Raw genomic sequence first — 12,896 nt, 5'->3', positions numbered from 1 at the left:
CCCTCATTAGATAAGTAATGACATCACTTCTGTGTGTGTGTGTGTGTGTGTGTGTGTGTGTGGGCACACACACTCATCCACAATTACTCAGAATCAGGTAAGTGTGCATGTGTGTGTGTGTGTGTGTGTGTGTGTGTGTGTGTGTGTGTGTAAGCTGTGTGTGAATAATGATGTAAAATGATGCTGCAACTCACCTTGCTGTAGAACATTTCATCCCCTGCAATGTTGTCCAGCTCAACTCTATAAAGGTCATCTCTGACACACACAAATAGAGAGAGCCACAGAGAGAGAGACAGAGAGGGACAGAGAGACAAAGAGAGAGAGAGAGAGAAAGGCAAACAGGGAGAAGGAGGAATGAATCAGTGGTGGCACACATACAGATCCATCACACGCCAATTCAAAAGAGTCAGACTAAGAGCAGCCTCTACTCTCCATCCAGTCACCATTAAGACCCTTTGCTATAGAGTTACCTTCAGACACAGATGAACTTAACACCTGCCTTGGGCTCTATCAACACATTAGTTCCCATGGGGATGTGCATTTACAGCGAACAATGCAGCTATCACTCAGTGCCATCATCAACTGCGACTCCCTGAGGTATCACATTACCACAAAGGCAAGACATTCACACTGAATTGTGAATAATACCTAGCACCATTCAGTTTGCCTTTTCTTAATGTCCAAAATATGATCATGTACCTTCATTTTGAAAGAGGCGTGGTCATGTGTGACATACCTGGGTCTATGTGTGTACATGGCTACACTTGCACACTTTGGCATGCTTATTGTAGACATACAACTTTGCAACATAATGCAATTCTATAAATCCTGACTGAAAGATTTAGACAATAGCATAGATTTATAAAGTACACTCCTACAATGCATAGAGGACAGATAGTCTGAGTGAGTAGCCATTTTGGGCAGGGGTTGATGGGGTGCTGTATCTGGGGATGAGAACGGAGCTCTAAATCGGCCAGCGGAGCAGGATGTCCATCCAGCACGCTCCCATCGATCTGCAGGGATATTGGATTTTGGCCGCTCGATAGCATTTCCCACGGCTGCTGTGATGTCACGTCCCTCTCCGTCACCCTGAGCTCCGCGGCGCTTACTCTGGTTCTGGAGAGCAAACCGAAGGTGACACCGGAGCCACAGCGGGGGCCTTCACTCAGGATCCGCAGACGCTCCACACTCAGCCCCATTCAGAAAGCGAGGGGGAGAGTTCCTCCAGGTGTATGAGAGTGTTGGGGATAGCCCACTGGGGAGAAAGTGTCTCCAAAACCCTGCTTAATGTGTAATGGCCATAGAGGATCATTGGGTCTTTAATTGAACATTTGTTTGGAAGCTTTATCTTCCAATTATCTCAATACAAAACTACATTGACTTCAGTAAGACTGCACTGTGGAGAAAACAATGCAAGACAAAGCTAGTGCTGACTCCAAAACAACTATACAAGTCCTGCATTCTGCACCATAGAATTAGATCAAATGGAACCACGCAGAGAATTCTTTTTTAGTTTGGTCTTTCAGGGAGACCCACTCATTCTCATAGTGAGCATCTTCCATCACTGTCTGAAGTGCCCTGACGAGGAGTAGCTCAGCAGGATCACACAGCCCTGCTTTGAACACCTGCACCTCACTTGGTCATGATGCCGTTTGATGTTTCTTGGGTTCCACCGCGAGTCGCCCTTAGGGTACAGTGGGCGGGTGATAATGGCGTACATATGAGCACAAGACTAACAGAAGGGGAAGCAGGGGGAGATGTCGACAACAGCATCAGTCTCCAACCCCCCACACCCCCCCCTCACAAACACACACTCAAGCACGGAGGCCATGTTTGTGGCCCTGATCATGTTTCAAAGTGGAGCTGAGGAGTCAGACTGTGTTGAGTTAAGTGAGGTGATGGCACAGATAAGATGCAAATGAGGAACTGCTCGGAGCAACATCAATTCCTAACTTCATAATGAATGTCTCAAGTGTGCTGGGGAGCCTTAAAATCATAGCCCGGAGTGAAAGTAATAATTTTTCAGCCTTATTTGAAAAGGGGTTGTATACAAAAAGGGGGTCGAGTAGATGCATCTGTCTCTCTTGCCTTAGGCCTAAATCCTTGAAAAACCGGTGGCTTTGTGTGCTAACCATGTTTTGCGGTTCTGAATATTCCCCTCCTGAGCATCAGCAGACTGATTCATCGCCCTTGCACTTTATCTATCCCCACTTTAACGACTGTGTAAACCATGTTTGAGTTATGGAAAGCGCTCCATAAATAAAACACCCCAGTTATTTACTGCAGGCCCTCCAGACACGACTCCCTCATAATCCCTCGGTGGTCAAATGTGAGGGTTGTGTTCCCTTACAGTGGACTTGGGTCTGCGTTTCGGGGCGGCCTCTTAATGGGCTTCCTCCCTAAGAGCCACGGCTGAAGCAGGCCTTAGAGTTTTGACAGAGATGGAGCATCAGCAGGAGAACTTAGAGACCACTGCTAACCCCCCACCCCCCATCACCCCCCACCCCCACCATCACCATCAGCACTCCCTTTGACTCCTCACTCTCACTGTTAACCATAACCAGGAACATGTGTGAACCCCTGCGGGAGGTTTCAGACCTTCTTTTCCGTTACTTTGAAGAGCACTGAGAGAGGCTTTGTGGAGTGAGATTACATACCCCACCAACAACCCTGCCTTAGACTATGGACTATGAACATAAAGAAACATTCAACTCTGATGTCCCCATGTTTATTTGAGGTGTTCTCTTCGCCCATAGGCTTTAACATTCCAGTCATGCATATGTGAGCCAGCCACTGTGCTGGTCACTGATGAGCCGCTGTCTGTGGCTGCTGTTGTTTACCTGCCGCCGATGTAGAGGGTACGGTTCACTTTGAGGACACTCTGGATATGCAGAGGCTCCTGGCGTACGTATGAGCGATGGGCTCGACCCAAAAACACAGGGTAACGCCTGGCCACTGAAAAGGAGAAAGGACAGAGAGAGAGAGAGGGAGAGAGAGAAGGAGAGACAAAGAATGAAAGAAAGAAAGAGAGAGGAAACGTGAAAGAGTCGTTCTGACTCTTCCCTCCTCCGCTCTCCTCTCTGAGGGAACAGGCGGTGCAGGGGAGCCAGGTGGGGAAGGGTGACCAAGGAGGACAAAGCCATACATCACTGGGGCTGCCTGCCCGGTGTGGACTGGGGCTGGGGCCCGTCCCAATGCCCTTGGCTGGCCTGACTGATCGGCTCATCCTTCTCGGCACCTTTAAATGACTTCCCCGCCTCCCCCTGTAATGATACTGTTGACACACACAAACACTGACAATGGAAATAGCCGTGTCCTTGCTAGCACATAGGCTCAGCATTTGAATCACAACACAGAAATTGAAAAAAGAAAAAAACACACCCCCACGATTCAGTTTAGCAGTAAAGTATTTAAGCATTTAGCATAGCACACGCATGACATTTTTGTGTTATGGTATGTGTTAAGTTCATTTTTTCCTGAGCCAAACAGGCCTGATTGGCACATATTGTGTTCTATAAGGGGCCTGATGTGGAGTGATGGGGGCAGTGGAGAGCCCTCGCCTTCTTTAGCCGCTCATCTCAGCTGCTGGATGGGGCGCTAATTAAGAGCCCAGAATGTCAGTGCAAATCACATCACTGACATTTCCATAAACGTCAAGTGGGCAACAGGCAAGGCGGTGGGCGATTCTGTGGATTTATGCAGGTGCTGTACATCAGAGCTGTGTGTGAGTGAGTGCTGTGAGTGTGTGCATGGGGGAGGGTATGCGTAAGTGTGTTCGGTCGTGGTCAAATGAATTTCCACAGCCCATGACAGTTGGAGCCGGCGTGCGTGGACATGCATCCCTGTGTGTTTGTACTGTACTGTATGTGCTCCCACAGGGAGACGTGTCCATGTGCATGTCCGCGTGGGGGGAGTCCCACCTGCCCTCCCCCTGCCCCTCTCCCCAGCCTGGGCCTCCATCTGCTCCCCTCCGCCCTCTGCCCCACCAGGCCACAGCTTTCTGCCTGGCTGCTCTGTAATCTGTGGCTGCACTGGGAGACCATTCATCATTATCTACCATTCCTGCACCGGTCCACCCCTCCTGACCCCTTACCGCACAGGGGTCTCCGACTGAACCCCACCTCCTCTGTCTCACCCATGAACACCCACCCACCCAGTCCCTGCCCCACTAGACCACCCCCTCCCCCCCATGCCCTGGAGAGGGGCTGCACCTACCCTCAGCAGGGGTGGAGATCAGAGGGCCCGGTTCCTCTGGAAACGAGGCACTGGCCAGCGGGAGAATCCACAGGAGCGCGTTGAGAGCCGAGTGGAGGGTCGCCATGGCGGCCGGGAGGGGCACCAGCGCTGTGGGAAGAGGAGAGGAGGGGAGAATTAAGCTAAACAAAACACAAGCGCAAGCACAAATAAACACAGGACTGAATGCATTCATCAACACCAACACTAGACGGCACAGGAATGCCTGGTGCTGCTCCCGTAGACCTCCCCTTGTGCAAGGGCCCGATCCGTGTGAAAGATTAGCTGGTTAATTACTGGTGGTGCCATTCACACGGCAGGGCAGAGGTTAGCTTTGAGAGGAGTGCTTCGTTTTACAGCCCCAGTAAACAATCCCAGAGCCATTTAGCCTATTTTCTATCACAACACAGCAGACAGCATCTCCAAAGGTGGCAAATTACAGAGCCGGTGGCCGTAAAGCGCCTCTCTGCCACATTCTTCCCACTGTCTGGGGAGTCACAGGGACAACACCAGGGGGCTTTCACTGGCTACAGAGAGAGAGAGAGAGAGAGAGAGAGAGAGAGAGAGAGAGAGAGAGAGAGAGAGAGAAGAGAGAGAGAGAGAGAGAGAGAGAGAGAGGGTCCCTAGAGGTATGATGGAGCTCATGAAGCAGCTCGTGGCGGGGGGATAAAGGCTTATGGCGGCCGTGTCCATGCATGAGAGAGCAGTCTCATTTTACTGGGGTTCTGCTCCGCTTATCCCCATTATTCCAGCAAAGGGTTAACACGCGTGAGACCAACATCACAACGACACATGCGTCTGGTAAGCCATCTCTCTCTCTCGACGAGTGGCGTGACGAGCCACACTCTCACAGCTTAGAGTCTCAGCTGCTGGACGAGACTGTTAATTAGGAGCCCGGCGTGTCTAAACAAATCACGTCGCTGACATTTTCAGAAAAAAACATCACGAAGCCGTCACACAATATGAAGCCCAGACAGTGTGGTCTGGACACATGTGCATGTGGGATTCACCACGTCTGTCTGTGTGGTTGTTTACTCTCTTGTTCTCTTGTTAGGGCATTCCTATTAAACTGAGCGCTTGGAGGAAAAGCTTCAGACATGAGGCCGTTAAACTACCTGACAATGGTGCTTTATTTCTGCATGTTAAACTAGTCACACTCTCCTTCTCCTTCTGAGGAGCAACAGGATGTGAGTTGCAAAGCAACAATGCAGAGACCACACACACTCACTACACTCACACACACACATCCCCATAAACAGTCTCTATCCTCTCTCTAACTAGATAGATAGATAGATACTTTATTGATCCCCAGGGGAAATTCAAGAAACTCACACACATGCAAACACATAGACTAACACATACATACATACATACATACATACATACTGTACACACACACACTTTTAAAAGGAATGTGTTGAAAACAACACAACTTGCGTTGTTTTTAACACATCTCTGTGTCCAGATAGGGAAAACACAGTTTGTGTTGTTTCCTTTTTTATTTGTTACACAATATGTGTTGAAAATAACACAACTTACGTTGAAAACAACGAAACTTGCATTGTTTTTTAACACATTTCTGTGTCTAGATAGGGACAACACATTCGTTTTAAGAGTGCACAGTCACTCACTGATTCACTTTCTCTCTTGTTTTGCATATTCATGTATAACATATTATACTCTCACGTATAACAAACACTTTCATACACGCACACATGCACTCCCACACAAATTTTCACCTTCAAAATGACTCTTGCCCTCTCTTTCTCTTCCTACCACACACATAGTAATATAAACACATTATTCACCCATAGCACTGATTAGAGGTCTGCAGGTCAAGTAGCTGACCAGTTCAGGAGGTCAGAAAACAAAACTCTGCCACCATCTGTGTTTGCCACCTATGGCTCCATTGTGCACTCACTAATTTATAATTTACGAACGACATGTCAAGCCAAAACAACACCATTACCATTAAAAATAAACCGCTGACTAGCCACAGCAAAGTGTCCACTAGCTGGGCAGAGGAATTCATTTTAGTGGGCTTTCTATATAATCAATTCAAAATCAATAAAATGTAATCTGTCTGATTAGGGAAACGAATGGACCGTCTCAGTGGACCAACGGTGGTAAAAAAAAAATGGCTGAGCCAGAGTCCAAACAGCTTGCTGTCTGCGTGTACACGATGTGGTGATTTAACTCGATTTGTCCTCCTCACCGGTGGGATGTGCCAGTTCATTAAATCCCACCATTTTTACAGGGCTGGAACAATGCAATTATGACCAGTTAAAGAGATAATGTGAAGAATAATGTAATTAAAGCCTCCCTTAGGATAGGGAGGAAAATTCTGATGCTTCAAGAGACCAGGGAGAGTGTGAGAGATAGAGGGACTTGAATCAACGACGACTGACCATCTTACTCTGATAAGTTCATCAGAAAGCCTGTACTTTCAGTATTGCTCGCTCTCCTAAAAATGGTGAGCTCCCTCCCAGGATGTGTGAGACAGAGAGCATGTGTGAGACAGAGTATGTGTGAGACAGAGAGCATGTGTGAGGCAGAGTATGTGTGAGACAGAGAGCATGTGTGAGACAGAGAGCATGTGTGAGACAGAGTATGTGTGAGACAGAGAGCATGTGTGAGACAGACAGCATGTGTGAGACAGAAAGCATGTGTGAGACAGACAGTATGTGTGAGACAGAGTATGTGTGAGACAGAGAGCATGTGTGAGACAGAGAGCATGTGTGAGACAGAGAGCATGTGTGAGACAGATAGTACAGTATGTGTGAGACAGAGAGCATGTGTGAGACAGATAGTAGTGTGGAAAGGGAGAGTGTGAGTGTGTTCTCTTTGTTTCATGAAGACTAAAGAGAAGCAGTAAAAGCACATGGAAGCATATGGTGAGACTAACTCAACAATAAACTTCTTAGACACGCTTTAACGCTTCACCTAACCTTTTCCTCCCCCTGTCTGTCCTCTCTGCTCTTTCTCTTTCCCTGTCTTTCATTCTTTCTGTCATTCTTTCTGGACTAAAGCCCCTGGTGTAAAGGATGAGAGAGGAGCTTAAGAGAAGACACACACGCTGTCTAACAACACAAGGTGTCATTGACAAGGACTTTTAGATCTGGTCTTAATCTGCCCCTATGAACAGTGGTCATGATTCAAAGCTTCTTTATAGGCAGCAAAGTAAAACGAGATAAAAATCCATTTCTGTCTTTAAATAAAGAGAAGTGAGGAAATTGTATCAGATAATTGCATTATTGAAGACTTCAGCATTTGGAAAACATCCTCAGACAATCAACCTTAAGGATTCCACTAAGTCAAATGATTTTGGAGTCCAATAGGATCTTATTAGATTTTGAAGGCAATCTTACTTTTTTACTTTTTTTATAGAGGTGCTCAGGAATTGTTTATGGATTTGCGCAAAAAACAAAACCTTTTTATTTTCACAAGGGATGCCATTACACATCCATTTCTAACAGAGGCCATTTCTGCATGAGCTAACCACAACATAAATAATGACCAGGGGTGATGGAGCTGTTGTTATTAGTATATAAAAATAAATTATTTGAAAGGGGGTTACCAAGGTGGGTCACACGGTCAAAACTGACCAACTCACAAATCAGCTAACAAGATAAACACACACTGACATGAACAGCAACACGCAGGAGCTCATAAATAAACCCTAATGGATGTGCAGTCTATGGGTCCTCCAATATTGCCCTAAAGGTCCCCAGAAGCCTATGAGCTTCCCTCTCCAAATATACACAGGAGCCCATATCACAGCCATCACTCACACCGCAGTCATATCCTGTCGCCAGTCTCAGGCTAGTTTCATATGATGGAAACAGCAGACACCTACATCTGAGATAAGAGAGGAGGGAAAGGAGAGGGGGATGGGGATGATGAGAGAGAGAGAGAAAGTGAGAGAGAGAGAGAGAGAGAGAGAGAGAGAGAGAGAGAGAGATGGATAGGGGGATTTCTCTCCTCTGTTTTTTCATGAGGGCATAATGAATAGATAGCAGAGTCTGGGTGTAAAGGCCCAGATAAGGAGGGTGTAGAGCAGCCAGAGACTCTACCCAATCATCAGGGTCCTCCACTCCCCCCCTACTCCCCCATCATGTTCTCTGTCTCCCCTCGTGCTGCCTCCCACCTCTCCTCTCCTCTCCTCTCCTCTCCTCTCCTTGCCGTACGCGGGTTATGGAGGACAGGACACAGAGGAACACGCACTTCATTAAAGACTGACATGCTCTGGGTGAGCCAGACAAAAAAAAAGGAGGGGGGGGGGTGGGGGTCCTAAATCACACAATCACACACAATCAAACGACATGACACACACAAAGAGAGGACACAGACAGACAGGGGAAGACAGGCTAAAACAGAATTTAAAACATGTTCATTATAGGTCATGACTATTACTGTAACATGCTGCCTCCATTTCCAACTATCTTGCTGCCTATCAACGTCTGATATTTCACCCTGTCAGACCTATAGGAATTCCATTCCATTAAAAACAATGAATGCCTGTGTCATATTGACCGAATCATCGATATACAGCGAGCAGTGGCTGTATTTGAAGGGGGAGGGGAGGTGGGAGGAGGAATGGCTAATGGTAAGAGACCTGGGGGTGAGCTGTGTACTGTGTGACAATGAGGGGAAGCGGAGGCAGGTAGGCTAGATGGGGGTTTAGGGACACTGGCGTACTATTTTTGTATCCAGGGTGATGAAATGTCAATGAGCTACCTGTGTAAAGTACATTAGGATCCAGCCAGTGTACAGAAGTACTGTATCTCCATCTCTGACTTACACACATGCACACACATAGACCACAAACACCCTTACAGAGGGACAGAGAGAGAGATTAGATAGAGAGAGAGAAAGAAAGAGAGACAGACAATCGCTTATAAGATATGCTTCCCTTTTGTCTTGTGCGCGCACACACACACACACACACACACACACACACACACACACACACACACACACACACACACACACACACACACACAGAGTGAGTAACGGACGCCTCAGGTTTCCTCCCCAGCAGCAGAAGCAGCAGCAGCAGCGGTGGTGGCGTCGGGCTGATCAGTATGCACCTCCAGCACGCTAGCAGCCGCACCTCTGTTTATTAATTGCTGTTGCTGCTTTCATACAGTACACTCATGACCTTTAAGCAGGAGTCTGCCTGTGCAAACACAGCCACCCCTCTCACACACACACACACACCTAGCACACGCACACACAGCTAGCACACCTAACTGCACTGCCACCTCTCACGCTAAACACACACATTCACACACACTCAATTTATTCAAACACAGTATTTTCCTACCTTTTCTATCTCTCTCTCTCTCATTCTCTGTCTCTCTCTCTCTGTCTCATTCTCTCTCTACACACACATAAGGGCGTGTAACATAATCACAACCTCTACAACACCAGAACATTAATCATCTCCACGTACTTCAGTGGAACTCCTGCTCATTTTTCTCCAGTTCCAGCTCTGCTCCACACACACACACACACACACACACACACGTACACACACACACGTACACACGCACACACACACGCACACACAGCCCCTTCTAAACTCACCCAAGGTGACTGCACACCCAAACACACACACACACACACACACACACACACATGTATGCCTTGCCTCCTGCATCCTCACAGTCCCACTTTTTGAATCGCCTCAGTGACTGGCCTCTGAGCCCCTCCCCTCCCCCTCCCACCCTCCCAATCATTCCAGCAACAGCTCACTAACAAGGCCGGCCGCTCTGACCGCCGGACTGTCATGATCACTATCAGATCACTGAGGTGCACACAAAGTGACCATTGTCCGTTGCCAGGCTGTGAAGGCCCCGTGCTGTTGGAGTAATGCGTTTGGTCAGTGATACATGAGGAGGAAGCGGATGGGAGATGTGTCAGATTAGAGGGACTGAAAGCCCGCAGCCTATAGGCTCCACAGCTCTTAACCTTGAGCTGTGTAATCACTGTTTCCATACAGTAGCCTAATTAGGAGTGGATCTCTTGCTCTGCATGACCCTGCGAAGCCTATTGATTGAATATTCTCATTAAGCTAGTTATTGACCAACTGCTAGCTTAGGTTCAACTCGCTCTCTCTCATTTTAAAACTCTCTCTGTCTCTCTCGCTCTCTGTCTTTCTGTCTCTGCCTCCCTTTCTCTCTCTCTCTCTCTCTCTCTCTCTCTCTCTCTCCCTCTTTCTCTAGCCTCAAGGGTGATTTGTAGTCGGCCACTATCTTGAACACAGATCTAAGTCTGTAATCCTAACAGGCAGTCGTTGTCTGATTCTATCTTAGTGCGGACACATCCATGGCAGATCAGTTAAAAGATGGACATAATATCGCTAATGAAATGGACCAGGGAGAGTGATAGGAGAGGGCGTAAGCTAGAGATAAGAATAATAAAATGACTTTTTGCTTCTAATGTTTCTGTGTTTAAAAGACCTTACACGTAGAGTGGAACTGCTCTCTCATTAAACCAATATTGAATCAAATGGAGGGAGTCTGACTAGAGGGGAACTGCATGCAGTCTGAGAAGAGCCATTGTGATTCTGCTTCCACCAGCTCTGCAATTACACTGGCCATCCAGCACATGCCGTTATGTTAATGGCGGATAGGGACATGATATGACACCCCGAATGCTTAGAGTCCAGCAGGCAATTGGCCACTTTCAAAGTCACCAGGGCTCTCCAGAGAGCTTAATTTGGCTCTGCAGCGAGGATGGGCTGCTTTTTATGGGCCCATTTTACGAGAGGAGCCTGATGAAGGGCCTGTTAACTGGTGGGACTGTGTGTGTGTATGTCTCTGTCTGTGGTCAGTCTCTCTCCCTCTTTCTGTGTGTGTATGTGTGTGTGCGTGTGTGTGTGTGTGTGTGTGTGTGTGTGTGTGTGTGTGTGTATGTTTCTAAATCAGGGCAGAGAATGAAGTACATGCTCACACAAAGACAATATGTACATAGGGCTAACTGTACAGAATTTTGAATGGTGTATGGAGGTTAAGGGTGAAATACTAATTTCATTGATTACAGTAAGTCTGCCAAATGCACTATACAATGAGGGGAGAGGTATTGAGAGGTATAAACAGAAAATGAGAGAGGGGGAGAGAGGCAGACTCAAATTGCTCTCTAGCATGTGACTCTTTCATGTCTAAAAATAACAGATGCATGAATCCACAAAACAGACAACTCTCCCTTTCTCCATCTCCTTCATGTGTCCCCACTTCCCAAGAGGACTGTAAGGTGTGTTCATGTTCACGTATTCCTTTTTCGCCTTTTTTATGTATGTGTTTCTGTGTGTGTGTGTGTGTGTGTGTGTTTCCGTTCAAAAGCCCTACAATATGTGCTATCCATTCTTCAGATAATAAGTGCTTCTTCATCTGTGCGTCTTTGTCTCTGTGTGCATGCATGTATATCTGGTGTGAACGTGTGCCATCTTAAGCAGCCTACATTTTCCCCCAAAGCATAACTGTGAGGCGACCCAGACAGACGGGCAGCACAGTACAGATTTGTGCGGCTTCATTTGGGCTGTCTCTCTATTCAGCGGCTCTGATTGAACCCATTGTGTGCATCTGCGCCGGCTCACCCAGTCTGGTGTGTGGCCCAGCAGGGAGCCTAACTCTGCGGTGGGCAGTCTGGCTCTGGTTCTGTGGGGAGAACGCGGGGTGGAGGAGGAGGAGACGCAAGTCGCTAGCCGTCAGCACACAGCTGTGCAAACCCCGGCGAAGGGGCACGTCTCAGAGGTGCCTTTTGCGTTTACGTTTGGCGATTATGGCCACTTGCTGGGTCTTTGTACTTTGTCTCAGGTAACACCTGTGAATGTGCATTTGCTAGGATGATTTTCTCACTAAAGGAGCAACTACACTGAGTCTTCCGACGACGTGAGTTTGGCAAATGACAGTTACTGCCTTCTTCCTCACAAGAGAAAACAAAAGGCACATTGAGATAAAATTAGTCATTTTTTGCGATTGCTGTTTTGGTGTCCAGTTTCTCAGAATAACTCATAACATTCCTGTGTGCTGTCTGCAAAACAACCTACCTTTAGCCCAGAACAGACAGTAGTGACATTAGCTGATTGCAGCAGACATGATAAAACACGGATATTAATCTAGCATGTGTTTTATTTTCCCAGATATCCAGGATAGTCAAGGGCAAAGAAGCTTTTTTTGTATTTTCTGAACCCCCCCCCCCCCGAACCTAGAGCTGAGTCCACCCACCAGTGCACCGGCAGAGATAACGGTAATAGCCACCTATCACAACAACAACCATCCCTGTGCTTGGTGGAAGATGGTAGGTTGCGAGATTGCTTTAACACTTTTTCACTTGATATTGTGACAGTGACAACCCCCTTGCCTACCTTCCACTTTCTCTCTATCTTTTACACACACACACACACACACACACACACACACACACACACAACCATGCTCTTGCATGTGTCCCTGCCAGCTCTGTTTGGAAGGGAAGTCAAATGTGTTGATTGTTGCCTTCCCCATTATCCGTTCACACCGAGCACTGTATGTGAGGGAGGTGACAGTGATGCCTGCTTAAAACCACGGTGTGAATAACAGACTTAGAGCTGTAATCTCCCTTCCATTAATTAAAGAGAAACGGTTAATTACCATCACAGGAGAGGGAAGAGTAAAGGA

General features: G+C 47.3%; 1 protein-coding gene across 2 annotated transcripts in view; it reads right to left on the bottom strand.

Annotated features, from left to right (window-relative positions):
* The window catches only part of sema6ba (sema domain, transmembrane domain (TM), and cytoplasmic domain, (semaphorin) 6Ba), a 68,423-nt gene that overhangs the window by 33,775 nt on the left and 21,752 nt on the right, over positions 1-12,896 (bottom strand). Inside the window, exons 1-4 of one of the 2 annotated variants that reach the window (XM_042062698.1) lie at positions 11,834-11,882; positions 4,216-4,344; positions 2,841-2,955; positions 195-255 (exon numbers count right to left, since the gene is read on the bottom strand). In XM_042062698.1, the coding sequence (XP_041918632.1) occupies positions 195-255; positions 2,841-2,955; positions 4,216-4,321 (282 nt within the window). In that variant the 5' untranslated portion in view covers positions 4,322-4,344; positions 11,834-11,882. Of the gene's footprint in view, positions 1-194; positions 256-2,840; positions 2,956-4,215; positions 4,345-11,833; positions 11,883-12,896 lie in introns of those variants that run through there. The other variant, XM_042062687.1, reaches the window with a different exon arrangement.

The sequence above is a fragment of the Alosa sapidissima genome, chromosome 1 (assembly GCF_018492685.1).
Source record: "Alosa sapidissima isolate fAloSap1 chromosome 1, fAloSap1.pri, whole genome shotgun sequence".
NCBI classification, from domain to species: domain Eukaryota; kingdom Metazoa; phylum Chordata; class Actinopteri; order Clupeiformes; family Clupeidae; genus Alosa; species Alosa sapidissima.
The sequence above is the reverse complement of the archived record's forward strand: the minus strand, read 5'-3'. Positions and strand labels throughout refer to the sequence as shown.